We start from the raw sequence: 13912 nt of genomic DNA on the forward strand, positions 1-13912 counted from the left end.
ATGGATATTGATAGAAGGTCGGCATTAAGTTGCTCCCCCAATAACATGGAGTGCGGATTCGGTAGCGGGCATTTTTCTAATAACAGTATTACGTGGAAAGAGAAATATGAACAGACTAAAGAATTGTTGAAGAGTTATAATTTATTTTCAGATCATTTAATAAATTATAGTATCGATTTTTATTTTAACAAGTTAGGATTTAACAAGTTTCATTTTGAAGAGACAAGCCCCGAGTTGATTAGTAAAGTGGTTGTGTGTATTATAACTGCCAAGATTAATGAACAGTATTCTAGTGATAAATATTTTCCTACTTTCGAAGAGACCCATGACAATGTAATATTTATAATAACAAGAGTATTTGCTGATGATAATAAAACAAGATTAAATTATAAGATGGAGAAAAAAATTGAAGAGAAATATTTCAATTTTTCTGACATGTCAAAAGATTGTTATAGGTTAAAAAGTTTTAGATCTGTACATTCTGTTTTTGATAAAGAACATACGTATCAAGAACCATTAAGAACATATATTTTAGAGTTACCAACATATAATGATGATATAATAAAAGAGAATGAAACCGATTTAAAAAAATTAATGGATGTTAATTTTTATAATTATATTAAGGGCACAAGAAGTGAACAGATTTATTATGAATTGAATAAAGCTGTATTATATGATTTAACCGGTCAATTTTTACAAACACATTATTATGAAACATCATCAAGTACTTTTACATTAACCATAGCTGTTAAAAGAAGTAATGTTATATCTTCTATATTTTCCCTAATTGGTGATTGTTTAAATATGCATAGATGTTTTTCATATTCCAAATATGTAGAACCATTAAAAAATGGCGTGTTGTTAATAATTTTAAATGTAAAAGTGATTGTAAATAATGAAATGGAACGAGAAAAGCAGAAATTAGATTTAAAAGATAAAATATATAAAGTGGTAAAATCATTAAAAACGTTATGTTTATTTAATGATTCTAAGTTTATACAATTATCTGTAAAGCGAACCTTTACAGCACAAGAATCAGCATATCTTTTTATGATTATTAAGTTTATTACCTTCTTTTCGACCAACACATTATCAAGTTATAAAAATGTAGAGCATGCATTAAATCTAAGGAATTATAATAACAACATTATGGATACTACTACGAATTCGTCATCGTCTCCATCATCAGTTCTTAATGATGTTTATATTATTAAAGAAAAGTTGAAGAGTTCCAAATATACAAAAGAGGAAATATTAAGATGTGCTCAGAGTAATGTGAGAACTATAAAAATGTTGTTTGCGAATTTTGAAAAAAAATTGAATCATCAGAGAAATAAATGTAATCAGATGAAATATGGTGAGAATAATATGAAGAATTCGGGTGATCTATTAAAAGAGTATTCAACTAATAATAGGAACGTTGATCATCCTACTTTATCATCACTTGCTTCGTCTTCTTCATCATGTTCTTCTTCGTTTTCGTTACATTCGTACTTGTCAGGATCGTATGAGTCTCCCTATTATCATCATAATAAAGATAGCAAGGATATTATTGACGAAATAGAAGATAATCATGATAAAAAAATATTACAATATTTTTACATGTTTGAAAAATATGCTTTAAAGACGAACTTTTTTTTAACACACAAAATTAGTTTAGCTGTAGCTTTTGACGGTGCTTTATTAAAGGATTCTATTTATGAAGCACAGCCTTATTCTATTATTATGATATTGGGTTTGCATTTTGTTGGATTCCATATACGTTTTAGTAAGATATCTCGAGGAGGAGTTCGTATTGTTATATCGAACAATGTGAATTCGTATATGCACAATTCAGATAATTTATTTGATGAAGCATATAATTTGGCTTACACTCAAAATTTTAAGAATAAAGATATTCCGGAGGGTGGAAGTAAAGGAATCATTTTATTAGATGCAGATGTATGTAATGTTGCTAATACAAAATATATTAAAAATTTATCTTTCTATTCTTATGTAAATTCTATATTGGATTTGTTAATAAATGAAGATTTGAACGAAGAAAGTGCATCTTCTATATCAGTCCATTCAACCAAAGGTGCAAACAACACAACAATTACCTTTGATAATGTTATGAGTTCGGTAGAAAATATGGTAGACAGAGGAGGAGTAGAAGGAGAACACCTTAATATAACTTTACCATATGATGCCAATATGGCTTGTAATAACAACACAACTAATGATAATTTATCTAATATGCATGATACATATAATTTGAATAATTCTGGTGAGGCAACTCTTGATCACCATTCTGTTGATAATAGAATTGTGAGTAACTCAAGTGGTACTAATAATATGAATGCACAGAAAGGAGAAGGTGAAGATGAAAAGGCAAAGGATAAAGAAATGAGTAACAATAGGAAAAATGAAGAAAATGAAAGAAAAAGGTGTGATAATGTGAGCAATAGTAATTATAATTACGTTAATGGAACAACGGAAGATGCTGTACAGAAAATTATGGGTTCAAAGTGTAAAGGGGGAAGAAATAATAATGGAGAAGAAAAAGACGGAGATATGAACGGTCATAACAACAACAATAATGATAACAATAATATTGATGATGATGAACATATAGAAGAGTGCTACAAAGGTGCAGGGTGTGTAATAAATGGTGAGAACAAAACGAGGAAGATGATATTACAAGAAAAAATGAATGAAGAAGAAGATTTAATATTTTTAGGACCAGATGAAAATACGGGTTCTGATCAATTAATGGATTGGGCATGTATAATTGCAAAAAAGAGAAAATATCCATATTGGAAAACCTTTTCAACAGGGAAATTAAGAAAAAATGGAGGTGTTCCTCATGATATGTATGGAATGACAACCTTAGGTATAGAAACATATATATCAAAACTTTGTGAAAAATTAAACATCAAAGAAGAAAGTATTAGTAGATCTTTGGTAGGTGGTCCAGATGGTGATTTAGGTAGTAATGCAATTTTACAATCTAAAACTAAAATAATATCTATAATAGATGGTTCAGGTATTTTATATGATAAACAAGGATTAAATAAAGAGGAATTAATAAGACTAGCCAAAAGAAGAAATAATAAAGATAAAAGTAAAGCCATAACATGTTGTACATTATATGATGAAAAATATTTTTCCAAAGATGGTTTTAAAATATCAATTGAAGATCATAATGTGGATATTTTTGGTAATAAGATAAGGAATGGTTTAGATTTTAGAAATACTTTTTTTTTGAATCCATTAAATAAATGTGAATTATTCAATCCATGTGGTGGTCGACCACATTCTATTAATATATTTAATGTTAATAATATAATAAAAAATGGAGAATGTATATATAAATATATTGTAGAAGGAGCAAATGTATTTATTTCAGATGATGCTAGAAATATTTTAGAGAGTAAAAATGTTATACTCTTTAAGGACGCAGCTACAAATAAAGGAGGGGTCATATCTAGTAGTTTAGAAGTTTTAGCTGGGTTAGTACTAGATGACAAGCAATATATTGATTATATGTGTTCGCCTGATAGTGACATTCTACAAGTTGATGAAAATGAAATTAATTTTGTTCATCAGAATCAAAAAATGAATCATTCCTTATCATTTAAAAGGGGATCTATAAACAATTTAGAAGAAGATGAAAAGAAGGACACATCAAATAATGAAAAAAATAAAAATATAATAAAAACGGTTAATAAGAATGATACCCAGGATAATAGTCATCATCATAATAATTCAAATAAGTGTAATGAGGATCAACAAGACGTTTCTGATTTTTATAAAGCTTATGTTAAAGAAATCCAAAAAAAAATCACACATTATTGTGAACTAGAATTTGAATCATTATGGAAAGAAACAAGAAGAACAAAAACACCCATATCTAAAGCAATAAATATCTTATCAAATAAAATTAGCGAACTTAAAAAGGATATTCTTTCATCTGATACATTATGTAGAGATTATAAATTATTAAAAAAAGTATTGGAACGTGTTATACCACCAACATTATTAAAAATTGTAACATTTGAGCAAATTCTAGAGAGGGTACCATATGTATATATAAAATCGCTCTTTGCTTCATCCCTGGCGTCAAACTATTATTATTCACAACAATTCTTGAATGACTTATCTGCTTTTAATTTTTTTGAATACATAACGAAATTACAAAGCGAAAGTGCTTAAGCAGATTATAAAACAAAAAAGAAAAAAGAAAAAATAAAAAATAAAAATAAAAAATAAAAAATAAAAGAAAAAAGAAAAGAAAAAAAATAAAAGAAAAAATAAAAGAAAAAATAAAAGAAAAGAAAAAATTAGTAACATTATATATTGCAGTACTCCCATATGTTGATAATATATATATATATTTTTTATTCACCTTTGTATATATTATATTTTTATTATTTCATTTTATTATTATTTTTTTTTTTTTTGAATAATTATAATATTTTTATCCTTGGATGATAATTAAGAACATATATTTTCAGTGTTGAGCCTCATAGCTAGCTAATGGTTTTCCTCTTAAGACAAAGTATACTTCTTGGGATAAATCTATAAAGAATATAATTACAAATCGTCTAGTGGTATATTTTGATTATCACATGTTAATATAATATATATATGTATATAATCATATAGTTAATTAAAAAAATATAAGTAAATTTTGTACATCTTACATTTTGTATATCATACATTTTGTATATCATACATTTTGTATATCATACATTTTGTATATCATACATTTTGTATATCATACATTTTGTATATCATACATTTTGTATATCTTACATTTTGTATGTTATGGGTATATCTTACTCATCATATGTATAATATATATATATATGATTGTTATATATCCTCTATTCTGGATACACATCATCAAGTTACTCATAATAAATATATATACTCTTACATTTCATGTTACACAAATTTGCTCAAAAAAAAAAAAAAAAACATATTTCTTTTTTTTTTCTTTTCTTCTATAACTTTTAATTAATATCTTGAATTCCATGTCGAATTCATAAAATTAATAAGTAAATATAAATATATAAATATATACATATATACATACATATATATATATATATATATATATATATATATATATATTTTTTTTTTATCATATTGAATAGTTTGGCACATGAACAAAGGCCTATTATGTTAGTTTTACAAACAATAATAATAATACACATAGGTGTATTAAACGTTCATATATAAAAGTATAAATATATATTTATATATTTGTGTCTATGTTTTTTTTTTTTTATTTATTTATACAACAAAAAGAACTAAAAAATATAAAATAAATAGAAAAGAGAAATGGGCACACACACACATATTATATATATATATATATATATAAATGTATGTATATTTTTATATGTGTATATATTTATATTCATATATCAAATGAACTTTTTTTCATATTGATATGTTCTCTTATTCAACATATAAACGAAAAACATGTAAAACATAAAATTGATATAATTACCAACAACGGTCTTATAACAAAAACATAAAAAGGAGAAAGTAACAAATAACAAAAAATAAGTAGTAAACAAAAAAAAAAAAAAAAAAAAAAAAAAAAAAAAAAAAATTATCTTAATAAAGGAAAAACATAATTGCAAAAAAAAAAAAATATATATATATATATATATATATATATAATTATTCTTAAAGAAAAAATATAATAATGCTAAAAATATAGGTTTCATTTTTTATTTTTCTTGTTCATTTCATATTTTAATTGTACAGCCAAATCCCTTGCAGCATTAAATCCATAGATACGTGGTGAGAACCCTCGCGTTTTTCTCTTGTCGTTTTCCATATACATAACTCTCCAGAGCCTTCGATTTGTGTCATACCTACAAGGAATAAAAAATTTAAGGAAGATGAAAAAAAGATACACATATAAAGTAAATATGATATATATATATATATATATATATATATATATATATTTTTTTTTTTTTATCGTGTCATTATTCTTACCAAACACCTGAAACCTTCTCTCCATTTTCGTCGTAGGCACCAGTTTCAACTTTCTCATTTCCTAATTTTATATCATTCGTTTTTCTAGTTACTTTTGCTTTCCTCTTGTTATCACTACTCGTTTTATTCTTGTCCAAGTCTTTATTTACAATTAAATTATCATCATGAGAATCGACATGAATATTTTGTTTTATTGTAAGATTAATGTTGTGATTTATATTTTGATTCATACTTTGATTCATGCTTTGATTCATACTTTGATTTACATTATAAGTATGATCATCGTTAACAAAAGATTTTAAATTATTATCAACATCATAAAGTTGATTATTTTTCAAGTTGACATTTCTTTCTTCTTGTATAAGAGACACCTTTGGTTTTCTTCCTTTTTTCTTTTTAATTTTTATTTCTTTGAATATGATATGATTATCATCTAAACAATTTTGTTCTTGATAGTCCATATATGTTCTTCTAATATTTGTATTATTATCTTCATATCCTCTTATTTCATCGGTGTTAAAAGGTAAAGAAGATTTATTACAAATTTCATTTGTGTTCATGGTATGTATATCAGTGTGCAGGTTGTGTAATGAAACATTTTCATTGTTAAATATATTTTGTGTTATGGGTGTGGTAAAAGAAAAGTTCACCTTATTATTATCACCACTATGGTAATTACTAATATTATTATTATTATTATTATTGTTGTTGTTGTGTATATTTTTATTTTTCTTATTTCTACTTTTATTATTATCATCATTTATTGTAGCATTTTTCTTTTTCTTTGAGTTTTTCATACGTTTCAAAACCCCTCCTTCCATATTATCATCTCCAACTTTATAATGATCTTGTATATTATTTCTATAAGACTCACTCATCTTATCATAGTAATAACTCTTCATGTGGTTTCTAAAATCGAAATAGGAAACCTGTTCTTCATCATTAAAATTATAGTTCTTATTACTTGCATCTTTGTTTAAGGTCATCTGTCTCGTGCATTCATTGTTTATATTTGGAAAACATGATGATGCTAATCCATCATATTTCATAACATCATTTATGTTTAAAGTACCCTCGTTAATTATTTTATACGAACCATTATTATTATTATTATTATTATTATTGTTGTGGTTATTATTATTGTTGTGGTTATTATTATTGTTGTTATTATCATTAATATCATTATTATTATTATTATCATTATTATTATTTCCTATTATATGCTGTAATATCCCCTTTTGCCGATTTTCATCGTTGCCCATAATTTTAAACAAACTACTTTCTTCATTCATATTCATAATAATATTATTGTTTCCCTCGTTTGTTACTACACCTACTCTATTATTACTATCCTCTTTAATGGGATCAACCTTATCATTATTATGTATAACATTTTGATAGCTAGGAAGCGCATGATCAATACCACCATTATTATTATTGTTGTTGTTCTTCTTATTCTTATTCTTCTTATTATTATTGTTCACAATACGGTCGTTATATAATATCGACATTTCCATGTTCATAACTCCATTCTCGTTATCATTCATATATGTTGACATTCCTCCACATTTTACATCTTTTGTATTATTCATATAACCAACACCTTTTACATAAATATTATTATCATACATACCTTGTATATGTTGACTAGAAGTAATATTATTATTAGCTATATTGTCATAATTCCCAACTTGGTTTATTTGCTGATTATATTCTTCATTAAACATATCATTTTCTTGGATATTTTTAGATATATATGAACTTTTATTATTAGTATATCCATTTACCATATTTTCATCCTTATGCACCATAGAAGATATATTACTTATGTTACCATCACCATTAGTATCATCATACATATTTGTTGTTCCCACCGTTTTTTTTATTTTCTTATTATCTCTATTATTAATATAACTTTTATTATTCCCACTTGTTGTAGTAGTAACCTTCCTCTTCAAAGTACATTTTTCTTTCTCGTTCAACATAAAGAAACATGACCTTTTTTTTTTATTCAGAAACATATTGTCGTCACTACCACAAACATATTTATTATTACATTCATTAGGAAATATATTATTATTCATATTATTAATAATTATATTATTTGTACTATATTTTAAATCCATACTTTTATTTATACAGTTATTTAAACGATAATTTTTATCGCTGCAAATATTACTACTATGGTATCTTCCGGTATTTACGTTATTAAATTGATCATACATTTTATTATTAATAATGTCCAACTTGTTTTTATAATCATTATTACCACTATTTATAAAATCAACCTTATTCATATGACCAGCTTTATCCATTTCATCAACTTTTTGTATATACCCTATAAGATCCTTATTTCCATCCTTTACACATTCTGTAGAATTACCTGTAGAATTACCTGTAGAAATACTATTAGCAAGTCCTATCACATTAATTTCATCCTTCGCGTTTGTCACGTCACTATTAAATGAGAGGCTTTTGGGAAAGGTACTCCTAGAATTTGTAAAAATAGTATTAAAACTTGATGCCTTATTATTTAAACTACTAACACTATTAGTATTAACATCATGAAGATGATAATTATTATTATAAACATTGTTCTTGATATAATCACCTTTATGAATATTACCATTATTATTTATACTATCATATGTAACTCTTTCAAGTTCATGATTATAATTATTCATTTCATTATTATCAAAGCTTTCTTTATTATTATTATTTTCAATCTTTTGTTCTATATTTATTTTCTTTTTACTATTTCGATCTTTTCTCTTGCTATCGCTTTTTTTTTTCTTCTTATCATCATTATGGATGTCATTATATATCACCTCGTATGTATTGTAATTATAGTACGTACAAATATTACTATTATTATTATTATTATTATTATTTATATTATTTATATTATTATTATTTATATTATTTATATTATTATTATTTATATTATTTATATTATTATTATTTATATTATTTATATTATTATTATTTACATCAATTTCATTTTCTACCTTTGTGTACAACGAAGGCAAAATATTGAACACGGAATTATTACCTGTGAACACATTCGAATCATTTACATTTTTATTATCTTTTCTTTGGTATTTTCTTTTACCTTTTTTCCCATTCATAATTCCCTCATTTTTCTTACTTGTCTTTTTTTGGTATCCAATTTTCTTTTCATCCAATAAATTCATATTAGAATCATTTTCATTTAAATAATCTACCTTGTTATGATATATAATATTCTGTGACATGTTTTGCTTATGCATCATATGATTATTATTAATATGATTAGTTAGATAGAAATCATCTTGTGTCTCTTGAATAATATTACCATTATTATTAATATTATCATCATTATTAATATTACCATTATTATTAATATTACCATCATTATTAATATTATCATCATTATTAATATTACCATCATTATTAATATTACCATCATTATTAATATTACCATCATTATTAATATTACCATCATTATTTATAATTGTTGGACTTTTTTTTTTCTTTCTTTTTTTCTTTTTTTTTTCTTCCTCTTCATTTAAAGGATTATACAATTGATCATCATAAGAATTCATATGTACAGTGTTATTATCGTCAAATCGCTCAAAGGTATTATTTCCCAATATATTATTATTATGTAGATTATTCATATTCTTTACATTTTTTATATAACAAAGATTTCCTCTCTTCTCATTATTATTTATAATATTCTTTACATTATATAAACATTTATCATTATCGGTAATATTATAATTATTTACATTAACGTTTCCATTAAAATTCATATTCCTAATCAGTTTATTCTTCATATTATTACTCGTATTATCATTATTATTATTATTACAAGACCCTATGGTAGCAATACAATTTTGTTCTGGTCCTAGAAAAGCATCATTGTTATTCTTTCCTTTTTCGTTTTGTAAATAAATATTATTTTGTTCCATGCACAAATAATTTTCTCGTTCATCTAAATAATTCGTATTAATATTATTATTATAAAAACTTGTCATATTATTACCTTCATTATCTTTATATGTGTTATTATAATCATTATCTTGATTATTATTATGACCACAATTTTCCTTATTATTCCTATCATTATCCTTTTTATTATCCCCGTTTTCTTTATGTCCATGATGATTTTCTTTATTACCATTATTATTACCATTATTATTAACATTAATATTGTTATTATTATTATTATTATTATTATTATTATTATTATTATTATTGTTGTTGTTGTTATCATCATCATCCTTATATTCATCATGATTATCTTCAAATATTTGAGGACTATTGCTACTATCATTATTATTCTTACCATCTCGACTTTTCGTCTTATCCTTACCTGCATTTTTATTACTTTTATTATTTTTTCTAGTAGGTTTCGTCACATTTAAATTATTCATATTATTTATTTTATCCATATATCCAATCATATTCATTGTATTATAATAATTTTCATCACTTTTAAATCTAACATTATACATATCTTCATTTTCATACATACCGTTTGTCATCTGTTCATTAGGACTTAAATCTAGTACTATATTATTTAATGAAATTGTTTTACTTTTTATTACATTACATGTTTTTACATGTCCTGTTTTATTATATACTTCATTTTTCAAATCCTTAGTTGGGACGTTCATACGTTGCGTGTGGCTTTTTTTATTATACATTCTTATTATAACATTATCAATATTTTTATTTTCTTCCATATTATTATTATTTATATAATTTATCTTACAATCTTCATCATTTTTTACAGAATTCTCATTTAAACAGGCGTTCATGTTACTTCCAGCATAATTCACATTATTAATATTATGCATATAATTATTCGTATATGTATTACAAACTTTAGAAGAGTTATTCTTATATTCCTCCTCATGATTATAAGGTGGATGCACTTGACTATTGTTAAAACTTACAACATTGTAATTTTTTTGATTATAATTATCATCCACATTTTTTATATTATTATTCGTCTTATCGTAATATGGCACACAACTTTTGGGGTTATAAAAATTTCCTGTATCATTAGGTTCATTATTCTCTACAAAGGTAATCATATTATTATAACTATTATTATTATTATTATTATTATTATTGTTGTTGTTATTGTTATTATTATTATTATTGTTGTTGTTGTTATTATGATTACTTTTCAGTATAACATTATTTGTATTCGTACTACTAAACGAAGGTTCATTCTTATTTAAAATATTAAAATTATCACCATTATGTGAATTATACATACTCATATTACTAGTATCTACTACATTCAAGATATTTCTTCTGATCAAATTTTTATCCTTATTTATTACATTATGATATTCTTTTGGATTATCATATGGAAGATTACAATTCGCAAATTTATTTTTTCCATTACCAATGTTTGTAGCACCCCCCCCATAAACATAATAATTATTATTATTATTGTTGTTATTATTATTGTTATTATTATTATTGTTGTTATTATTATTATTATTGTTGTTATTATTATTATTATTGTTGTTCATATTAATATCCAGATTATCTTTCATATTATTATTATTATTCCTATTATTATCAGGGAGCTTATTTTTATTCCTACTTTTATTAACCCTTTTTGAAGAATCACGTACTAACATGTCACAATCCATACCATCCTTCTTTTTTTGCTCACCTAATTCCTTCTTATAATTTTTACTAGCTCCTCCTGTTCGTCTTCCTCTCTTGGATTTTTTCTCATGCTTCAATAACATATTCAAACCCATTCTTAATTTGCTGAAATATATTTTATTTTTAATATATTCTTTTGACGGGCAATTATTATTACTCTCTTCAGATATATAGACACCCTTACTATTTGACATGTTACATTGAACCTTATTCAAAGAACTTATATTATTATTATTATAATACATATTTATATTATTATTATAGATATTTATATTATTATTTTTATTACCTAGGTATCTCCTCTCCGTTATTGTATTTCTCTTCATTTTATTCTTCTCATTTTTATTTTTACACAAATTAAAATTCTTAATCGTAAAAGGATAAAATATATCGTTCATATTAAAAAACATTTCATTTTTTTGTAAATAATTATCAATTATTTGTAAAATTTTTAATTTCTCTTCTTCTTTAACAGCTTCCGATATATTATTTGACTCTTCAACACATCCTTTCATTCCTAATTTCATAGATATTTCTTTATTCATATTCTTCTTACAATCATTTATAATGTCATCATTATTTCCTATTTCCATATATTCCTTCTCATCCTTTATTATTTTATTTTCTTTTTCATCATCTATAATATTTTCATCAATCGTATCTCCATTATTTGGAATACCCTTTCCTTCATACTCAATATTTATATGTGTTACATCAGAAGGCTCACTTGAGTTTTTTTCTTTATAACATATACTTGTTAAATTAATATCATTTTCAATATTCTCCATATTTAATTTATTATCATTTGACATATTAGTTTTATAAACATCCTTTTTCATTATATCATTTATATTATTTTCTTTTAATAATAAAACTTCTTTATTAATAACTTCTTCGTTATCCTCTTCGTTACAAACTAATAAACCATTTAATAAATTCCTTTTTACATTCTCATCATTTAACACAGTTCCTATTTTATCATCCCTCTTTCCCTTTTCATCTATTTCTTTTATTATAACTTGGTCATTTTCCCCCTTTACCTCTTCAGGTAATGACAAGGAAAGAGAGTCACGTCCCAAAATGGCTAGCTCAACATTCTTATTAATAACATTCATTTGAGAAATATTTTTTACTTTTATATTTATTTTGCCTTCTTTTTTCCTTTTCACATTTTTATCACTATAAGATTTTTTCGTATACATATCCACATATTCATTTGTTCTATCTCCTAACTGTTTTCCATTCATTTGTCTATTTTCTTTTTTCTTCTTAAAAATAAAATTCTCCATAAAATAATAAATTAATTTTATTATGTCTTGTTCAGAATATTCTAAAAAATCCTCCTGACCTTGTTCAGGTTGTTCTTCACTAATAAACAAATTGGAACTTTTTTTTAAGTTGGAATTTTTTTTGTTATTTTTGGAAGAAAGATATTTTGAGAAATTATCATTTTTTAGATAATCATTATAATAACGATTATTATAAGAACGGTTGGTGCATTTTCTTTTTTCATTAAATTTTACAAAATTTAACTTATCATTTATATCACAATATCTGCTTTTTTTCTTTTTTTTATAATTATATTTACTTTTTAAAAGATTGAATGATGATGAAGACGACGAAGATGATAATGATGACGGTGATGATGATACTAATGCTAATGCTGGTGCTTCTTGGATTTCCTCCACATTCTCAATAAATTCTTCCTTTTTATAATCTTCAATTAAATTACTTTTAATTTTATTATTATCATTATTATTATGTACCTTTTTCAAATAAATATTAAAGTAATAATTCTTAAAAGCATATACTAATAAATGAAAATATTTAAAAGGAAAACTGTATAGCACCTTGTCTTCGTCTATAGTGTTTTCAACAACCACGTTAGTTTCAAGATCTTCCATTATATATATTTAAATTTTATCTCACATATATATATATATATATATATATATATATATATATATAATAAGGTACTTTAAAAGATAAAAAAATATAAATATAAATAATAAAATTATTCACATATAAAGATATTACACAGAAACAAAAAAAAGAAAAAAAAAAAAAAAGAAAGATATAACATAAAAAAAAAATAAAATTAAAACATCAAAAAAACGAAAGCATATTGCATATAACATATAATGTGTAGTATATAACTTACACATTAATGTTTATATTTACATTTTGTAGATGTAAAAAAAAAAAAAAAAAAAAAAATTGGTTCACTAAAAATTAT

The 13912-nt window shown here is 23.7% G+C and overlaps 2 protein-coding genes across 2 annotated transcripts; one reads left to right on the forward strand and one right to left on the reverse strand.

Moving 5' to 3' along the window:
- PF3D7_0802000 (glutamate dehydrogenase, putative) lies at positions 1 to 4194 on the forward strand (the record flags this gene model as incomplete). The annotated part of the gene is made up of 1 exon (XM_001349458.1): positions 1 to 4194. One exon carries the CDS (start codon positions 1 to 3, stop codon positions 4192 to 4194), a length of 4194 nt encoding a protein of 1397 aa, XP_001349494.1.
- Positions 4195 to 5719: 1525 nt separating this feature from the next.
- PF3D7_0802100 (AP2 domain transcription factor, putative) lies at positions 5720 to 13580 on the reverse strand (the record flags this gene model as incomplete). Its single annotated transcript, XM_001349457.1, has 2 exons — positions 5720 to 5873; positions 6001 to 13580. The coding sequence occupies 2 exons, from the start codon at positions 13578 to 13580 to the stop codon at positions 5720 to 5722; spliced, it is 7734 nt and encodes a 2577-aa protein (XP_001349493.1).
- Between the last annotated feature and the right edge of the window lie 332 nt (positions 13581 to 13912).

Source organism: Plasmodium falciparum, assembly GCF_000002765.6.
Source record: "Plasmodium falciparum 3D7 genome assembly, chromosome: 8".
Classification (NCBI taxonomy): domain Eukaryota; phylum Apicomplexa; class Aconoidasida; order Haemosporida; family Plasmodiidae; genus Plasmodium; species Plasmodium falciparum.